This window comes from Diaphorina citri, unplaced genomic scaffold, assembly GCF_000475195.1.
Source record: "Diaphorina citri unplaced genomic scaffold, Diaci psyllid genome assembly version 1.1 scaffold1283, whole genome shotgun sequence".
In the NCBI taxonomy this organism is placed as follows: Eukaryota; Metazoa; Arthropoda; class Insecta; order Hemiptera; family Psyllidae; genus Diaphorina; species Diaphorina citri.
This window is the reverse complement of record NW_007378712.1, coordinates 11,758-27,693: the sequence shown is the minus strand read 5'-3', so window position 1 is coordinate 27,693 and position 15,936 is coordinate 11,758. Positions and strand designations below refer to the sequence as shown.

Sequence of the window (15,936 nt, the reverse complement as noted above, 5' to 3'; positions counted from 1 at the left end):
TTCTTCAATTCTTCCAAAATAATTAGGTAGGTTTCTGGTTCTGGGTGAAAAATAATTAAATTTATTTAAATCAAACTTTTTTTTTAAGTTGAAAGAAAATTCAAATTCTCGCGCGTCTGTGGAAGTCGCAGATTCTACTATTTACTGTTTTACAGCGTTGCCGGGTGTATTTCTCTATCAGCTGATTCCACTGGCTGATTCCCAAACCCCGTGTGCATCCTCAAATCCTCATAAAAAAAAATATTAGATTAGATAGGCAGATAAATACTAAAAACGTCCAAGCGTTAAGTAATAGGATTAGTAAGAATAGTAAGTACCTACCAGCTACCAGCAGTACTAGCAATACTAGCATTTTTAGATTTTTTAGTGAACTCCTCTACCTCTATCTCAATTCGAAATGATTGCTTAACTACCTCATTCTTATTACAGTAGACCACTGTTTTCTGAAGCTAAATAAGTCCAATTTGTCATATATTATCCAGGAGAGAAAGTTTCCAAAGTTCAACTGCTGTTTCAGAGCAGACCAAACCATGGTAAGTTTTATTGTTACTTTATTGTCTGTAGTATGTTCCTATCCATAGTGTTCACAGCTAAACTATATGTATCCTTGCCATCTGTAGTTTAGTTGAAACTGTCTTGTGAGCAGGTGGGTAATCAAATAAAATCAAGCAATACAAAACCATTAGCCACCTGCTTTTGTAACATTAGGTGTAGCAATTCCCTTGTGGGTATTGTTGTATACAATACTGCTTTTGCTGAGATCTGAATTTTCAACTTCAACATTTTGGTTGGCTGCTAACATTTTCTATGGTATTTACCTACCCACAGACCCCCACACATGAAAACATCTCAGTAGTCGGGTGGGTAATCAAATAAAATCAAGCAATACAAAACCATTAGCCACCCGCTTTTGTAACATTAGGTGTAGCAATTCCCTTCTGGGTATTTTTGTATACAAAACTGCTTTTGCTGAGATCTGAATTTTCAACTTCAACATTTTGGTTGGTGGTGGGTAATCAAATAAAATCAAGCAATACAAAACCATTAGCCACCTGCTTTTGTAACATTAGGTGTAGCAATTCCCTTCTGGGTATTGTTGTATACAAAACTGCTTTTGCTGAGATCTGAATTTTCAACTTCAACATTTTGGTTGGCTGCTAAAGCATTTTCTATGGTGTTTACCTACCCACAGACCCCCACACATGAAAACATCTCAGTAGTCAGTACTTGTTCAGAATTTCAGAAGTCATGTAAATGGAAAATTGCTTCAAAGAGGAGCTGTCACAAAGAGTTGTGACCAGTGTTATTATAGGGTTAGGTCAAACACAAAAGGGAGCTTTCTTTATCATTGTCATGGCTTCTGAATAGTCAGGTACCCAAAATTTCACCAAGATGCTTTCAGATAACCATTTAAAACACAGAAGCATCATGTTTTAGCCAATGTGGTTTTGTTATTATGCCCAAGAGTGAATTTAATAAGGAAACTGGTTTTGTTTCAATATCCAAAAAGGAAAATACCTCCACCTATTGTAATCTAGGCAGTTACCTACCTGGCAAAAAGAACAGTGTACGTTCAATCCCAGCTGAGTTTCATAGCATTTTATTTTAATTGATATCACTTGAAACTGGATCCTTAACACATGGTGTGTAACATTTGTTTCTGGAACATTTATAAAAATGCATGTAAATGAACAAAAATTTCATCATAACTTTCATATTCAGAAAAAATTGTTGACATATAATCACATATTGCTGTGGCCAACACCTTTGATCTTTGTTCCACTTGTGTAGAAGCAGCAAGTAATATGCCAACACTTTTGTTAGGTGTTCAATGTTTTCGAAAGTATTTAACTAGAAATTCCGATCTAAAAAAAACTTGGAAAATACATGATGCTAAGAAAGAAGCTACAGCATTAAATTGAATAAACCAACAAGTAAAAACTTCTTCTAACTGTGTTAAGATTTATCATAATCAAAATTTATTGAGGATATTATCTTGATCACTTTTATCAGCTGCAATTTGCTGCTTTTATTTGCTGCAAGATTTATGTTCTTCCTGGTCTTTGTGAATCTGACTGAATTTTTCACTACCTGCAATCTGAATGTCGTATTGTGACATTTTCAGGACATTGACAATGCCACAGATGATGTGACTGGCAATTCAGAGGCAACAGACTACCAAGAGGATCACATGATTGCAGAACACTGTGATGAAGACCATGATGAAAACAAAGAAGGAAATGAAATAAAAACTGGCAATTCAGAGGCAACAGACTACCAAGAGGATCACATGATTGCAGAACACTGTGGTGAAGACCATGATGAAAACAAAGAAGGAAATAAAATGAAAATTGGCAATTCAGAGGCAACAGACTACCAAGAGGATCACATGATTGCAGAACACTGTGGTGAAGACCATGATGAAAACAAAGAAGGAAATGAAATGAAAATTGATGAAAAAAAGGAAAATATTGAGGTGAAAGTTGAAAATGTTGTGGTTAAAGTAGAGAAACATGTCATTCTTGATTCTGAAATGCTGTATGATTATTTTGATGAAAGTGCACCAAAGAAACAAGAATTCTGTTGTAATTTCCCTGGATGTAACAGAATATTTAAGAGACATGATGGAATTAAAAAACATTTGCTAACCCATGGTAATGCCAATAAAGTAGAAGTTACCACCCTCAACAGTGATAGTTTTAATGATGGGGAAGGCAATGCTCTCAGCTCTGGTGATACTTTTACTGAGGACAAAGTCACTATCCATTTTAAGAATACTGCTGAAGAACCTGTCACCCTCAACACTGGTGATACTAGTATGGAAGTAACTGGGACAAACAAGCGAGAATTCCCCTGCATTTTTCCCAAATGTGGCAAGACTTTTGGAAGACCTGATAGACTTAAGAAGCACATGTTAATCCATGACAATATTAGACAATATGTATGTGCTATATTATCATGTGGTAAATCCTACACAACAGCTCAACATTTAAGAAGACATAATGCAGCAGCTCATGGGTCCAGTCCAGATGTATTTGCTACCATCCATTGTGACCAGGAAAATTGTTTCAAAAAGTTTCAATCGAAGTACAGCATGAAGAAACATTTTCAAAAATGCCACATTTCTGGTGGTAGGGTGCGATACACTTGTGATGTGTGTATTGAACGATTTTTTTATCAGGCTGATTATTATGCACATATGTACCAAATGCATGGCATCAAACTATTGAAATGTGACAAATGTGATTTAGTGTTCACTACAAACACTGAGAAGAATAGACACATGAGAGGTCATAGAACTTGGATCTGTGAGGAGCCTGAATGTTATGGAGCAACGTTCGATAGGTACAATGATAAACGAAAACATGACAGCATTTTTCATCCTTTGCTTTATATCTGTCATCATTGTAATTTCCAAACCCAAAGGAAATTTTTTCTTGAAGAGCACATGTACAGTAAGCATTTGCCTAGATGGGAAAAGGAATTAATATTATGCTCTTTTGCAGATTGTAATAGAACATTTCAACACTCGCGAAATTATTTACAACATTTTAAAAAGAAGCATTTGAACGAAGAGTCACACTTTGTTTGTCCATTGGGTTGTCCTCAAACATTTGCCACCAAACAGAGTTGTCAAAGGCATGTGATCAAAATGCACGAACAGAAAGTTGGACTTCCACCTGAAGAATTGCCGTACCCTTGTGATAACTGTCATAAAAAATTTGGAAAAGAAAAAAATCTTCGTCGTCATTTTCTCAGAGTGCATGCACAACCCTCTAGGCCTGCGATAGAAAATCTAGTAAATTCAGTTTTTATGTTACCAGAATTTTTTATGGCTGACTCTGTTAATCAAAATAAATCTGAAAATGAAAGTAACACGAAACAAACAGATAAAGTAGATGACTTGAAACAAGACTCTTATGGATCATCTGTTAGTTGATTTACAAGTCGAGTTTTTATTTAACACTGTGACATGAAGAACAGTAAATATGAGAAATTTATATTCAAATTTCTTCTTTCTAAAATTTGTATGGGCACAATAACTTGTTATTTCATAAAGATTCTGAAAGTTTTTGGTAAATACAGTTTTTTTAATCCTTTCTGCTGAACAGTGAAAATGAGAAATTTATATTCAAATTTCTTCTTTCTAAAATTTGTATGGGCACAATAACTTGTTATTTCATAAAGATTCTGAAACTTTTTGGTAAATACAGTTTTTTTAATCCTTTCTGCTGAATAGGTAGGTAGGTAGGTAGGTACATAACAACTACTTGTTTAAAGGACAGACTTAACAACATAAATCCAGGCGAAACCTATTTTATTTTACATGAGAAGGTCTATGGATTCATTAGACGCTTTATTATTATTAATACATATTATGTTGTGTTTGTTCACTTTATAAATATAAAACATTCTTCTCCACCTTTCCAGATTATTCCTATCAACTTTAATTAAATCTGTGGTGTAATTTCCTTTCGGGAACTTTCGAAAACGGAACTAAACCATACAAAATCCAAGATGGGGCGTCATCGGTTCCGTTTTCGAAACTTTCCCGAAAATACAACCCTATTTGTTCATTTTCCTGATAAATGACACCCTGTATTAACAAGGGTGTCATATCGCGGACACTGTATTATTAAAGAAGTTTATTTATTTTTTTCATTTTATTAGAAATAAGTATCAAATTCTGTAGATAATAGCTTAGCTGCACCGTTTTTGGCAAATTTATTTTTACTTTTGAAATAAAGAAGAATTAAACTTATCTTGTTTTTACTTTAATATTTTCTGTTGTCTAGTTTATCTACCTACTTTAGTTATACATAATGTGTACTTGTCGGTAATAAAGAAGAATTAAACTTATCTTGTTTTTACTTTAATATTTTCTGTTGTCTTAGTTTATCTACCTACTTTAGTTATACATAATGTGTATCTACTTGTCGGTACATAGGTTGGTGTTATACTAGATTCTATGTATTTAACTTGGAGGAAAAAACTCTGATGTGTATTCGAACTGGTGACACGTGGCAAATTTCAATGATCACACATCACAGTGAGTTTCCACAGCGTCACTGTGGCGTGGCGCTCAAATCTGTGCTCACCTTAAAGCAACTGAAAGGAAGATCAGTAAATGGACGGGTGACCTCAGCAAACATAGGATGTTCCAGCCAGTGGGAAATAATCGTAACACATATTCAACATTAAAAAGGTTCACTTCCCGATCGATATTAATGTTGAAGGTATTGTTTGATTACCTATATCTTTACATTTATCTCTGACCTATTAGGTTGTTATCCATTGATAAGCACAAAATGTACGAGTACTTACTGAATGTATGCTCTAATATCTTAAGGTGTCACATAGTTGACCGGCCGTCGATCGATGTCGACTGAAACGTCCACACTACCTCGATAACATAGATTCACCTCGTCGATCGACGCGACGGCCGTGTCGCGAATTCTCACGAATTTGTGATATTTTTCGGCCAGTTTCTGGACAGCCTAGAATTTTCCAATAGCTCAGATCTCAGAAATTTTTCGGACACATTCAGATTTCAGATTTTTCTCTCGGATATTCTTAACAGTTACTAAAAAGAATGATAATAAACTGAATATTAAACAAATTAGGTAGGTACATAGGTATTCTTTAACCACGATCGAATAAACTACGGACTAAAAAAAATTCCCGGAGGGACGGACCCCGCTTGTTTTGTGTATTCCTTACAGTTACTAAAAACTGGCACAATCAAGCAGTGACCCTGGTTATTATAGGGTTAGGTTAAATACAAAAAGGAGCTTTTCTTTTCCACGGACGTGACTTCTGCATAATTACCCTCAAATACGCTTCCACAACTCTGTCATCCACTCCATTTCCCCACAGGCCGGTCAAATATGTTCTGACACACCTTTAAAGTGTATTAATGTACCAAACATAAATAATAGTCACAATGAATATAATATGTTTTACTCGATTCTCGATTATAGATGCAGTTCATGTTGTTGTTTAGTCGTCAAGGTAAACTCCGACTTCAGAAGTGGTACGTTGCACATCCCGATAAGCTGAAGAAGAAAATCACTCGGGAACTCATCACAACCATTCTCGCCCGAAAACCAAAGATGTGCAGTTTTCTTGAATGGAAAGACGTCAAAATTGTGTATAAAAGGTAAACCCACTTATAGAAAGTACAGGGTGACCCAGCGTTACCTGACGAATTTGATTTGCCCATAACTTTGTTATATCTTGTCGGAGCTTATGTGCAGTTTTCTTGAATGGAAAGACGTCAAAATTGTGTATAAAAGGTAAACCCACTTATAGAAAGTACAGGGTGACCCAGCGTTACTTGACGAATTTGATTTGCCCATAACTTTGTTATATCTTGTCGGAGCTCGTTGAAATGAACATCACTGAGTTCAAAACAGAATAAGGTTTTGTTACAATGTAGTCGTGGACCCCGCAACATCGAGCCTTCGCTGTGGTGGCATTAAAAGTAGTGAATTTTTGACTAATGCTCAAACGAAGTTTTGCACCCATTTTGATTTTCCTCCCTCCTCACCCGAGCTCGTGCGACCTTTTTTTTTATGGAAATACGTCATGAACATCACTGAGTTCAAAACAGAATAAGGTTTTGTTACAATGTAGTCGTGGACCCCGCAACATCGAGCCTTCGCTGTGGTGGCATGAAAAGTAGTGAATTTTTGACTAATGCTCAAACAAAGTTTTGCACCCATTTTGATTTTCCTCCCTCCTCACCCGAGCTCGTGCGACCTTTTTTTATGGAAATACGTTAAAAACAAGAGAGGGGGAAGAACCTCATCCTGTTCATGAGGAACCGAATGTAGGCTGTCATACAAGTTTGAGAATGGAACATGAGGTACTAAATGCCACCTCTTGTGTGAACCGAATGTAGGCTGTCATACAAGTTTGAGAATGGAACATGAGGTACTAAATGCCACCTCTTGTGTGAAAAAAGTTCATAATCATGCATTAATTAATAATCCGATTTTCATTGAGTTTGAACTTCGATGTTTTCCTTTATTTTGAACTTGTCTTGCATTTTTAATTTTCTTTTTTTAACGACACGAGTTTTTTCAAAACTAAACACAGTTTCTAAAAGTCAACGAAATTACCTTTCTTTTGATACCTCCTAAGTATTAAACAAATCTTCGGGGGAAATTAGAAAAATCAAAATCTTTAGCAATATTCTTGCCCCTAATTTATTGCTCTCAAATGTATAAAGGTCCAAAGACAGTAAATAATGGGCTGTTATGTAAGGTTCTAATCTCGATGAGATTAAATTTTTATTTAATTATTGGAAATTTATGAATAGCTATAAAACGCATATAGTTCTTTTGCTTTTGATGTCAATGAGGGAAAACTTATCCTTGAGAATCTTGATTTTACTTTGCATTTCAGATATGCCAGCCTGTATTTCTGTTGTGCAATAGAACAAAATGACAACGAACTCCTTACTCTCGAGATAATTCATAGATACGTGGAATTACTAGATAAATATTTTGGAAGTGTAAGTACACAGATTATTACTATTTTGTAGTCTAAACTATCGAGATAATTCATAGATACGTGGAATTACTAGATAAATATTTTGGAAGTGTAAGTACACAGATTATTACTATTTTGTAGTCTAAACTCTGAGGCCAATCCCATGACCAGCCTTTTTTTGAAGATCTCAAGTCTGATCCAAAAATAATGAAACAATTCTGAAAGATGATTTTGTTTTGAGTAATACACTTAAATAGTGCCTATACAAAATCTTAGTAATCCTTAATTTTTCCGTGTTTATGTTTAGGTCTGCGAATTGGACATAATTTTCAACTTTGAAAAAGCCTACTTTATATTGGACGAGTTACTTTTGGGAGGAGAGATTCAAGAGACCAGCAAAAAGAATGTACTTAAAGCTATAGCGGCTCAAGATTTATTGCAAGAGGTGAGTGATGGAGATACTGCTATTGAGCTTTGAAATTCAAAGCCCTCTCTCCTAACAGTAATGTAAACAATTCCTAGTCTGATTTGATAAAAGAGGATATAATTCATTTAAATTATGGTGGATGAACTTTTGGTCAAAATGAAAGGTTTAAATTTGAAATATTTCATTTTTCTCTGTCGTGAATATTATTTTCAACATCTCATAGATAGATGACGTTTAAAGTCTGATGTTTTAATCATTTAATTTGATATTGAAGGAAGCTTTTTTATTTAAATGAGACTAGGAACTTTTTACCATTACCACTTTTTGTCTTGCCTTGTTTTTTCAAAAATCGTTTTCATTTTTTCAATACATTATTAGCTTGGTTAGATTTTTATTTATTTATTCCTAGATGTTCTACAAGTAGATCTCACTTTGTTCTTTATTAAAAAGACTTTTCATTATATTTTTTTATTTTATAGTTTGAAAATATTGGAAGACATTTTTAAAATGTTTCGCAAATTGTTACTTTCGTTTATTTATTTTTAAGTCATATCTATTTTTTTGTTTGATTTACAGTAAGAAAGAAAATCTTAGAAAAAGATTCTAATAATAACTTACCCATATGAGTCAGTGGGCTTACCAAATTTACTTTATTATTTTAGTCATGTGCGGTATACTTTAAATTATTACTCCTTTTTAATAGATAGATAGTCTTAGATAATAACTTACCCATATGAGTCAGTGGGCTTACCAAATTTACTTTATTATTTTAGTCATGTGCGGTATACTTTAAATTATTACTCCTATTTAATAGATAGATAGTCTTATACAGTAGTCATATTACTTCATTTCGAATTTAAATAAAATATTGATATACGATTATTTATGGATACGTATATGAAACGGCTGTCGGTTCTTTCAGCTTTCTACCATAACTGGTAATGGGTTATTTAATAGGAGATGCAAATGAACATAAAACAAGTCAAATTTTTATATATTATAAATGGTATAGTGTCGTGTTTACACGATGTATGAAGTTAATTTTTACCTATTTGGGTCTGATGATTGTTTTCAATTACTACTATCCTTTGATAAATAAAAAATACCTCTCTTGTCCTCTGCTGATATTTATCTTAACTTAATAGGTCAGGTACACTCTTTTCACCAGCTCTTAAAGAAATGGGAAAAGTTATTTATCTAAGACATCTAATATCTAAAGCTTGAGGGCCTTGTAGCATGCTTGTTGATTTTATACACTATTGTTGTCATTTTTATTATTAATTGAATGCATAATAAAGTTTAATGTTTGCATGCTTTTTTAAGAACGAGATAACAATAGGTATAGGGTTCGGATTAATACAAAATAAACAGAAGAATGTAGGCAAAAGAAAATATTATGAACCATTGTTATAAACTGAAAATTAGTACCTATACATTCCACTTTTGGAAAAATAAACAGAAGAATGTAGGCAAAAGAAAATATTATGAACCATTGTTATAAACTGAAAATTAGTACCTATACATTCCACTTTTGGAATTGTCTAATAATGAACCTACCCTAAAGGTTCAGATAGGTACATGCCTAATTTTAATTTGTACTTTCTGTACCGTACTTCTAATTTTTCTAATAATTCAAAACGTAGGCGTATTCATCTTTACCTACATAGTAATTTGTACTTTCTGTACCGTACTTCTAATTTTTCTAATAATTCAAAACGTAGGCGTATTCATCTTTACCTACATAGTTTTTTTTTCTGAAGAACATGTAATTGAAATGGTCGGTACCTACCTATTTTTTTCACCTTGCACCTACATATACAGGGTGCGGCGCGGTAATTTACTTTTTTGAAACTTCGATTAAAAAAAAGGCTGTTATTCTTAACTGATGTTTAATGCTGAATTATTATCAAGAAATGTTGGAAATTTGATTTTATGAAGGTTTGAAGAGTCCAACTCCAAAAATTGGCTTTAAACTTAATTTGCCCTTTGCCTAAGAATATATCATGAGCTAGTAGGCTTTCATTATACTTATTTACTTACCTATTTTGTAATAAATATTATATACGGAGTAGCGTTAAATGTTAAATTCGACCGAGAGATTTTCGTGTACCAGCACCCAGCACTCGAAGATTTTTGTCATTTCTATTACCATCACCTCTTCTGTCCATAACACCTTATGATTGAAGAGTTCAAGCACAATATTTATCTCGAAATAGGCCGCATACCTGTTGCAATGTTGGAAAAGTAGAGCGAAATATCAGAAATCGTCAATGGCGGTCGTCATTTGAATGGTGGACTCTTCAAACCTTCCTAAAATCAAATTTCCAACATTTCTTGATAATAATTCAGCATTAATCATCAGTTAAGAATAACAGCCTTTAATCGAAGTTTCAAAAAAAGTAAATTACCGCGCCGCACCCTGTATGTGGAAAAGGTGCCAGCAAAAGTAAAATCTCGAATTTATTTTGAATAGGTTATTTTTTATTTTCTTAGTTTGAAATTTATGGCACAAATTGTACTTATAATAATCCAAACTATTTCAACTAATAAACAACAGAAGGTGTTTTTATTTTCTTTCTCTTGTTCACACACCTTATGTTGAACGTACCTCGATCCTCGATCTCACCATGATTAACATTTATGTCTGGTCCATAATCACTTATCAGATCAATTGGGTACCATTAATCGTTAACTGATGAACAAATAAAATCGTATATTTAACAGCTGAAATGTATTAGCTGTATTTTTAAAATATTTGCTAAAGAAGATCCATTTCATTGTAGGCTACGTCTTGTTCACTCTGTCTTTTTTCAAAGTTATTCAATGCTACAGCAGGCTTACCTACTTTTCTTGCGTCGCGTCGTTAGGTTTTGTGATGAATTTAGCCGATTCCAAAAGACAGAAGAGAAGGAATGACATTTTTATTACGTACCCCCTTTTTGAGAGAAAAAATACATTTTAAGCTTTAATGGCATAACTCTCTCTCTCTCTCTCTCTCGCTCTTTGAGTGGGCAGATTCCATTAGGCCTGCTTAGACTCATACTTTTTTGGGTAGGCTACGTGTCAAGTGGATTGCATAACTTCTACATATATGTACCTATATTTGTTCATCAGTTGATGCTTGTTATCCAGCAAATAAAAGGGACTGTGCCTTTTGGGTATCAGTAGGTAGCTACCTGTATCATCAGAATAAAGTGTAATGTAGTTAATATTAATAACTCATTTGCTGTTTTTATTTTCCTAGTGGTCTTGGAATTTTGGGATATAAAACCAAGTAGAAAATAGTATAAGATCGTGAGGAAGGTGTAGTTAATATTTCCCTCTCGTGTTTTACAGGATGAAGCCGTTGAAGGTGCACTAAGAGAGATTGGACTTCTCTGAAATTAAAACATGTGGATAATCAACCACCGAATTATCCAAGACTCACAATCGTCATATATATTTTATTATCCAACACTCCCTTGTTGGGGTAAAAATCAGACTTGAAATGTTGAACAGTCGTTTTCTAAACCACTGAAGTATGCTGGCAATTTTTATCTACAAAAGAAGAAGGCAAACGATACAACTTTTATTTGATGTTTTGATCTGTCCAACTTCTTCCCCTATATATACTCCTCAGTTTTATAATCCTGCCCTCTCTATTGTGAATGAATAATAAAATAATATGAATAATAAAATATACATATCTACTTCATACAAATTCCTTGAATCTCAAACCCGATATTAACTACATAATTTTTACTGGACTCAAATTTGGTGCCGCACAGAATGTAATGCGCCCAGAGTAATCTATTCCCCTCCCTTGAGATAGGGAGATAATCTAGTGACATTATTTGTATAATTTACTTTATTTCACATAAAATTAATCTCAATCTACCTTTTATGTATGCGATATTAACTACATAATTTTTACTGGACTCAAATTTGGTGCCGCACAGAATGTAATGCGCCCAGAGTAATCTATTCCCCTCCCTTGATATATAGGGATATAATCTAGTGATATTATTTGTATTATTTACTTTGTTTCACATAAAATTAATCTCAATCTACCTTTAATGTATTTTACGACACACGATTCAAATAATCTCTGTTAAGATTAGGACAGATCTAAAATCCGGCTTTCATTTTTCGCTCTTATGTCTGATTTTAATAATATCTACTTTTGTAATAAGAGAACATTCCATTTTTTTACTTTGTATTTTGAGATTTTTTTTCTTTAATTCAACACCTATTTTTTATTTGAGATTTTTAAAATTAAGTATCTATCTAATCGTATATACTTTTTTTACTTTGTATTTTGAGATTTTTTTTCTTTAATTCAACACCTATTTTTTATTTGAGATTTTTAAAATTAAGTATCTATCTAATTGTATCTACCTATACCTATATATTTATATACTCAATTATTCCCCTTTTTTGACATGTATATTTATTTTTTAGGTAGTATTTAAATGAATTTTAGTATGTTTAGAACATATTCCGAACTTTCAAAGTTTTCATTTCATGAAAAAATACGTTTGTATAATAGATATAGCCCATAAACATATACTCAATGTCATTGAAAGTAGATTTCAGACAGATGTAGACATACATATAAGCTCATCATAAGTAAATCATTGATTATTTTTATTCGTATTATTCTCTAAAACGTACTTGGACTTGAGTGATTTCTAACTTGCATGTGTTGCTAAAAATCAAAATTATTCAGGCTTACATTTATTTTGCGCTAAGTATATTACTTGCCGTTTTGTTCCTTGGTAATCTTGGTATGTTTTGTAGCTTGACGTCTATTTTGTATTTCCAATTCCAGACTATTTAGCCGATTTGCATTTTATAAAGTTATTTGAAAGTTGAAAAGCTTTCAAAGCCTGCTCCTGGTTCAGGGGCAAAACTGGACTTGAACTCCTCTCAGCAATAAGAAAAATAATAATTACAATTATTGTATTTTGAACATTATGACATAATGTTATACAAATATTATTTAACACATTGTGTTAAATTATATAATTTGTATAACACTATTTTCCTGCAGAAGGCATGATAGTTATTAGGTTTGTAATTATTTATTAATTACAATGGGATGGATTTAATTTCTACACTGTCTTAGTAATAGGTACTACTTAAGTACTTTGAATTTGAAATGAAATGCACATTAGGCATAAGCTAAGAAATGTAGACTTTTGTATCTGATATTTTTCAAATGCACCTATGAATCTCACAATTTTAGATATAGTGTCAAAGTGGTTGTCGGTATAGATCTATATTATTTAGTTATCCTACAAAAGTGATATTTAAATTACTTATATTTAGACCCATAATTTCTTTCTACCTAGTTGGTACATATAGATACTAGGATACTACTAGTACGTAAAGGAAGAATGGGCTTTATTTATTTCTCCTTGTAGCTTGACGTCTATTTTGTATTTCCAATTCCAGACTATTTATCCGATTTGCATTTTATCAAGTTATTTGAAAGTTGAAAAACTTTCAAAGCCTGCTCCTGGTTCAGGGGCAAAACTGGACTTGAACTCCTCTCAGCAATAAGAAAAACAATTTCTTTTTGCACATTATGTGTTAAATAATATACGTTCACTATTTTCCTGCAGAAGGCATGATAGTTATTTAGGTCTGTAATTATTTATTAATACTCCAATTACAATGAGATGGATTTAATTTCTACTCTGTCTAAGTAATGCTACTTAAGTACTTTGAATTCGAAATGAAATGCACATTAGGCATAAGATAAGAAATGTAAACTTTAGTATCTGATATTTTTCAAATGCACCTATGAATCTCACAATTTTAGATATAGTGTCAAAGTGGTTGTCCGTATGGATCTAGATTATTTAGTTATCCTACAAAAGTGATATTTAAATTACTTATATTCAGACCCATAATTTCTTTCTACCTAGTTGGAACATATAGATATACTAGGATACTACTAGTACGTAAAGGAAGAATGGGCTTTATTTATTTCTCTTCGAGTTACCTCAATTTGCAATTTTGAATAGACCGTAAGTGTTTGTGTGGTAGAGACATTTGGTTCTACTTTCTTTCATCAAAAGGCTCGATTGCGGGGTTGACTTATTTCGTATTAATTTTAAAGTGTGCCAAACTTGAGTTGTCAGAGAGGGAGAGAGAGAGATATCATTAATAGCTAGAATTGGGCTCTTCTAGAGCTTCAAAAAAGCCAATATGACACCACAAACCTCTCTGGAATTTAGGAGCTACTTAATCTAAGATTAAATTTATATTTTATATTTCCTCTTATTTTTGAATCACAAAACTTGTCTATTTCTGAATTTTAATAAATAAATTCTTACTAGGTACCTTACCTAATATTTATCAATGAATCTCAAATTTAACACGGATGCTTTCTCATTATTATGATTAAATTTCTTCATTCCCCGTTTATTTTCAGGAAGAAACACCCCAAGGGATATTTGAAGACCATGGACTAGGCTGAGTAATATTGAATGGGAGGTAATTCAAACTTTCCCTCCACACCTAATGAATTTCCATTCACAGATACAGTATTTTTTCAGGATTATCTATAGACTAACGTAGATCATAATTAATTATACTTAATTATTTATAATAGGTTATAGTTATTGATATATCAAAAGACCAGTAATTGCTTACAGATAAAAGCATAATAAATTTATGCTTGTTTAAAACGTTCTTTGAGATTCTACACTCAAGTAAATGTCAAAACAAAATAATGTGTGTTTTCTCATAGACCCATATCGGGAGATATACCTTCAAATAATTGTTGAGCCAGTAAGCAACTCAGCACACCCCGCTGCGCCTACTAGGGAAAATTTAAATCCTTCTATTATAACAAGTACCATGCTCAATGCTCATATGTAGTTTTCTTATTTGATATTGGAGTGGCAGATCTGCTGTAGGAACATACATTATGTAGTAATAGGGAGCGCGCAGCGCGACCGTAAACAAAGGAGCGCAAAGTGCGACCGCATGCACAACCGTGCGAAGCCCCAGGAGCGCGCAGCGCGACCGTATACGCAACCTGCCGAACACGCAGTGCGAGTAATAATAGTACAAAGGTCCTAATTTTCTTTAACCACAATCGAGTAAACTACAGGCTAAAAAATTCCCGGAGGGACGGGCCCATCTTCTTCGCTTTTATGTAGGTACTTTGACAAAAGTACATGATTATCTACTGTAAAATTTCATCGTTGAATAATTCTAGACTAGACTAGTTTTCACCGTCCAAAGATTATTTGTTTAGGTTAAGATTTTGTTGCTTGTGTACTTATGTTAAGATTCGTTTGTTTTTTGCATTCCAATTCATTTGTATTGTGCTGTTTTGTTTTCTTAGTATACAGGGTGTCCCAGAATTTATGCTTAAATTGTTTTTCTCGGAGCCTGTTTGAAATTTCGAAAAACAAAAAACCCCTTAACTGTTTGATTTTTGAAGCGGGTATTTTGGCAATATTGCGATGCGCAAAAAATTTCGCGAAGTCCGCGAATTGCGGGTGCCAACTTTGGATTTGAGAACCCCTACGATGCGCAAAAAATTTCGCGAAGTCCGCGAATTGGGTGCCAACTTTGGATTTGAGAACCCCTATTTTTTTTTTATTACATATTCGTTTTCAACGGTAAATTTTAAGTACAATTGACTACTCACTCGAATTTTTGCGGTTTTCGCGGAATTCGGAAACCGCAAAAACCGCGCATCGCAATATTGCCAAAATATCCGCTTTAAAAATCAAAAATAATTGAATGCATAATAAAGTTTAATGTTTGCATGCTTTTTTAAGAACGAGATAACAATAGGTATAGGGTTCGGATTAATACAAAATACAGTCATCTGGGACACCCTGTAGATAGATATATACCTATCTAATCAAAATCGCTTCTATCATGTGCTATTCAGGTTTTATTTTTATTTATTTATTTATTGACTGGGACACCCTGTAGATAGATATATACCTATCTAATCAAAATCGCTTCTATCATGTGCTATTCAGGTTTTATTTTTATTTATT

At 33.2% G+C, this 15,936-nt stretch overlaps 1 protein-coding gene and 1 long non-coding RNA gene across 4 annotated transcripts; one reads left to right on the top strand and one right to left on the bottom strand.

The window, feature by feature from the left end:
- The first annotated feature begins 221 nt into the window (after positions 1-221).
- On the top strand, positions 222-14,668 carry LOC103515127 (AP-1 complex subunit sigma-2). Of its 3 annotated transcripts, none has more exons than XM_008480050.3 (5): positions 251-533; positions 5,982-6,160; positions 7,411-7,519; positions 7,805-7,942; positions 14,346-14,668. In XM_008480050.3, the coding sequence occupies exons 1-5, from the start codon at positions 531-533 to the stop codon at positions 14,388-14,390; spliced, it is 474 nt and encodes a 157-aa protein (XP_008478272.1). In that variant the 5' UTR covers positions 251-530; the 3' UTR covers positions 14,391-14,668. The 3 variants fall into 3 exon arrangements, with proteins under 3 accessions (XP_026683723.1, XP_008478272.1, XP_008478269.1); XM_008480047.3 differs by lacking the exon at positions 14,346-14,668 and adding an exon at positions 11,261-11,647 and having other exon boundaries at positions 252-533; XM_026827922.1 differs by lacking the exons at positions 5,982-6,160; positions 7,411-7,519; positions 7,805-7,942; positions 14,346-14,668 and adding exons at positions 2,126-2,167; positions 2,366-4,039 and having other exon boundaries at positions 222-533.
- On the bottom strand, positions 11,326-12,169 carry LOC113469907. Its single transcript, XR_003393175.1, has 2 exons — positions 11,975-12,169; positions 11,326-11,801 (listed from the first exon to the last, which is right to left on the bottom strand). It is a non-coding gene; the product is annotated as an uncharacterized LOC113469907 (long non-coding RNA).
- Positions 14,669-15,936: the final 1,268 nt, after the last annotated feature.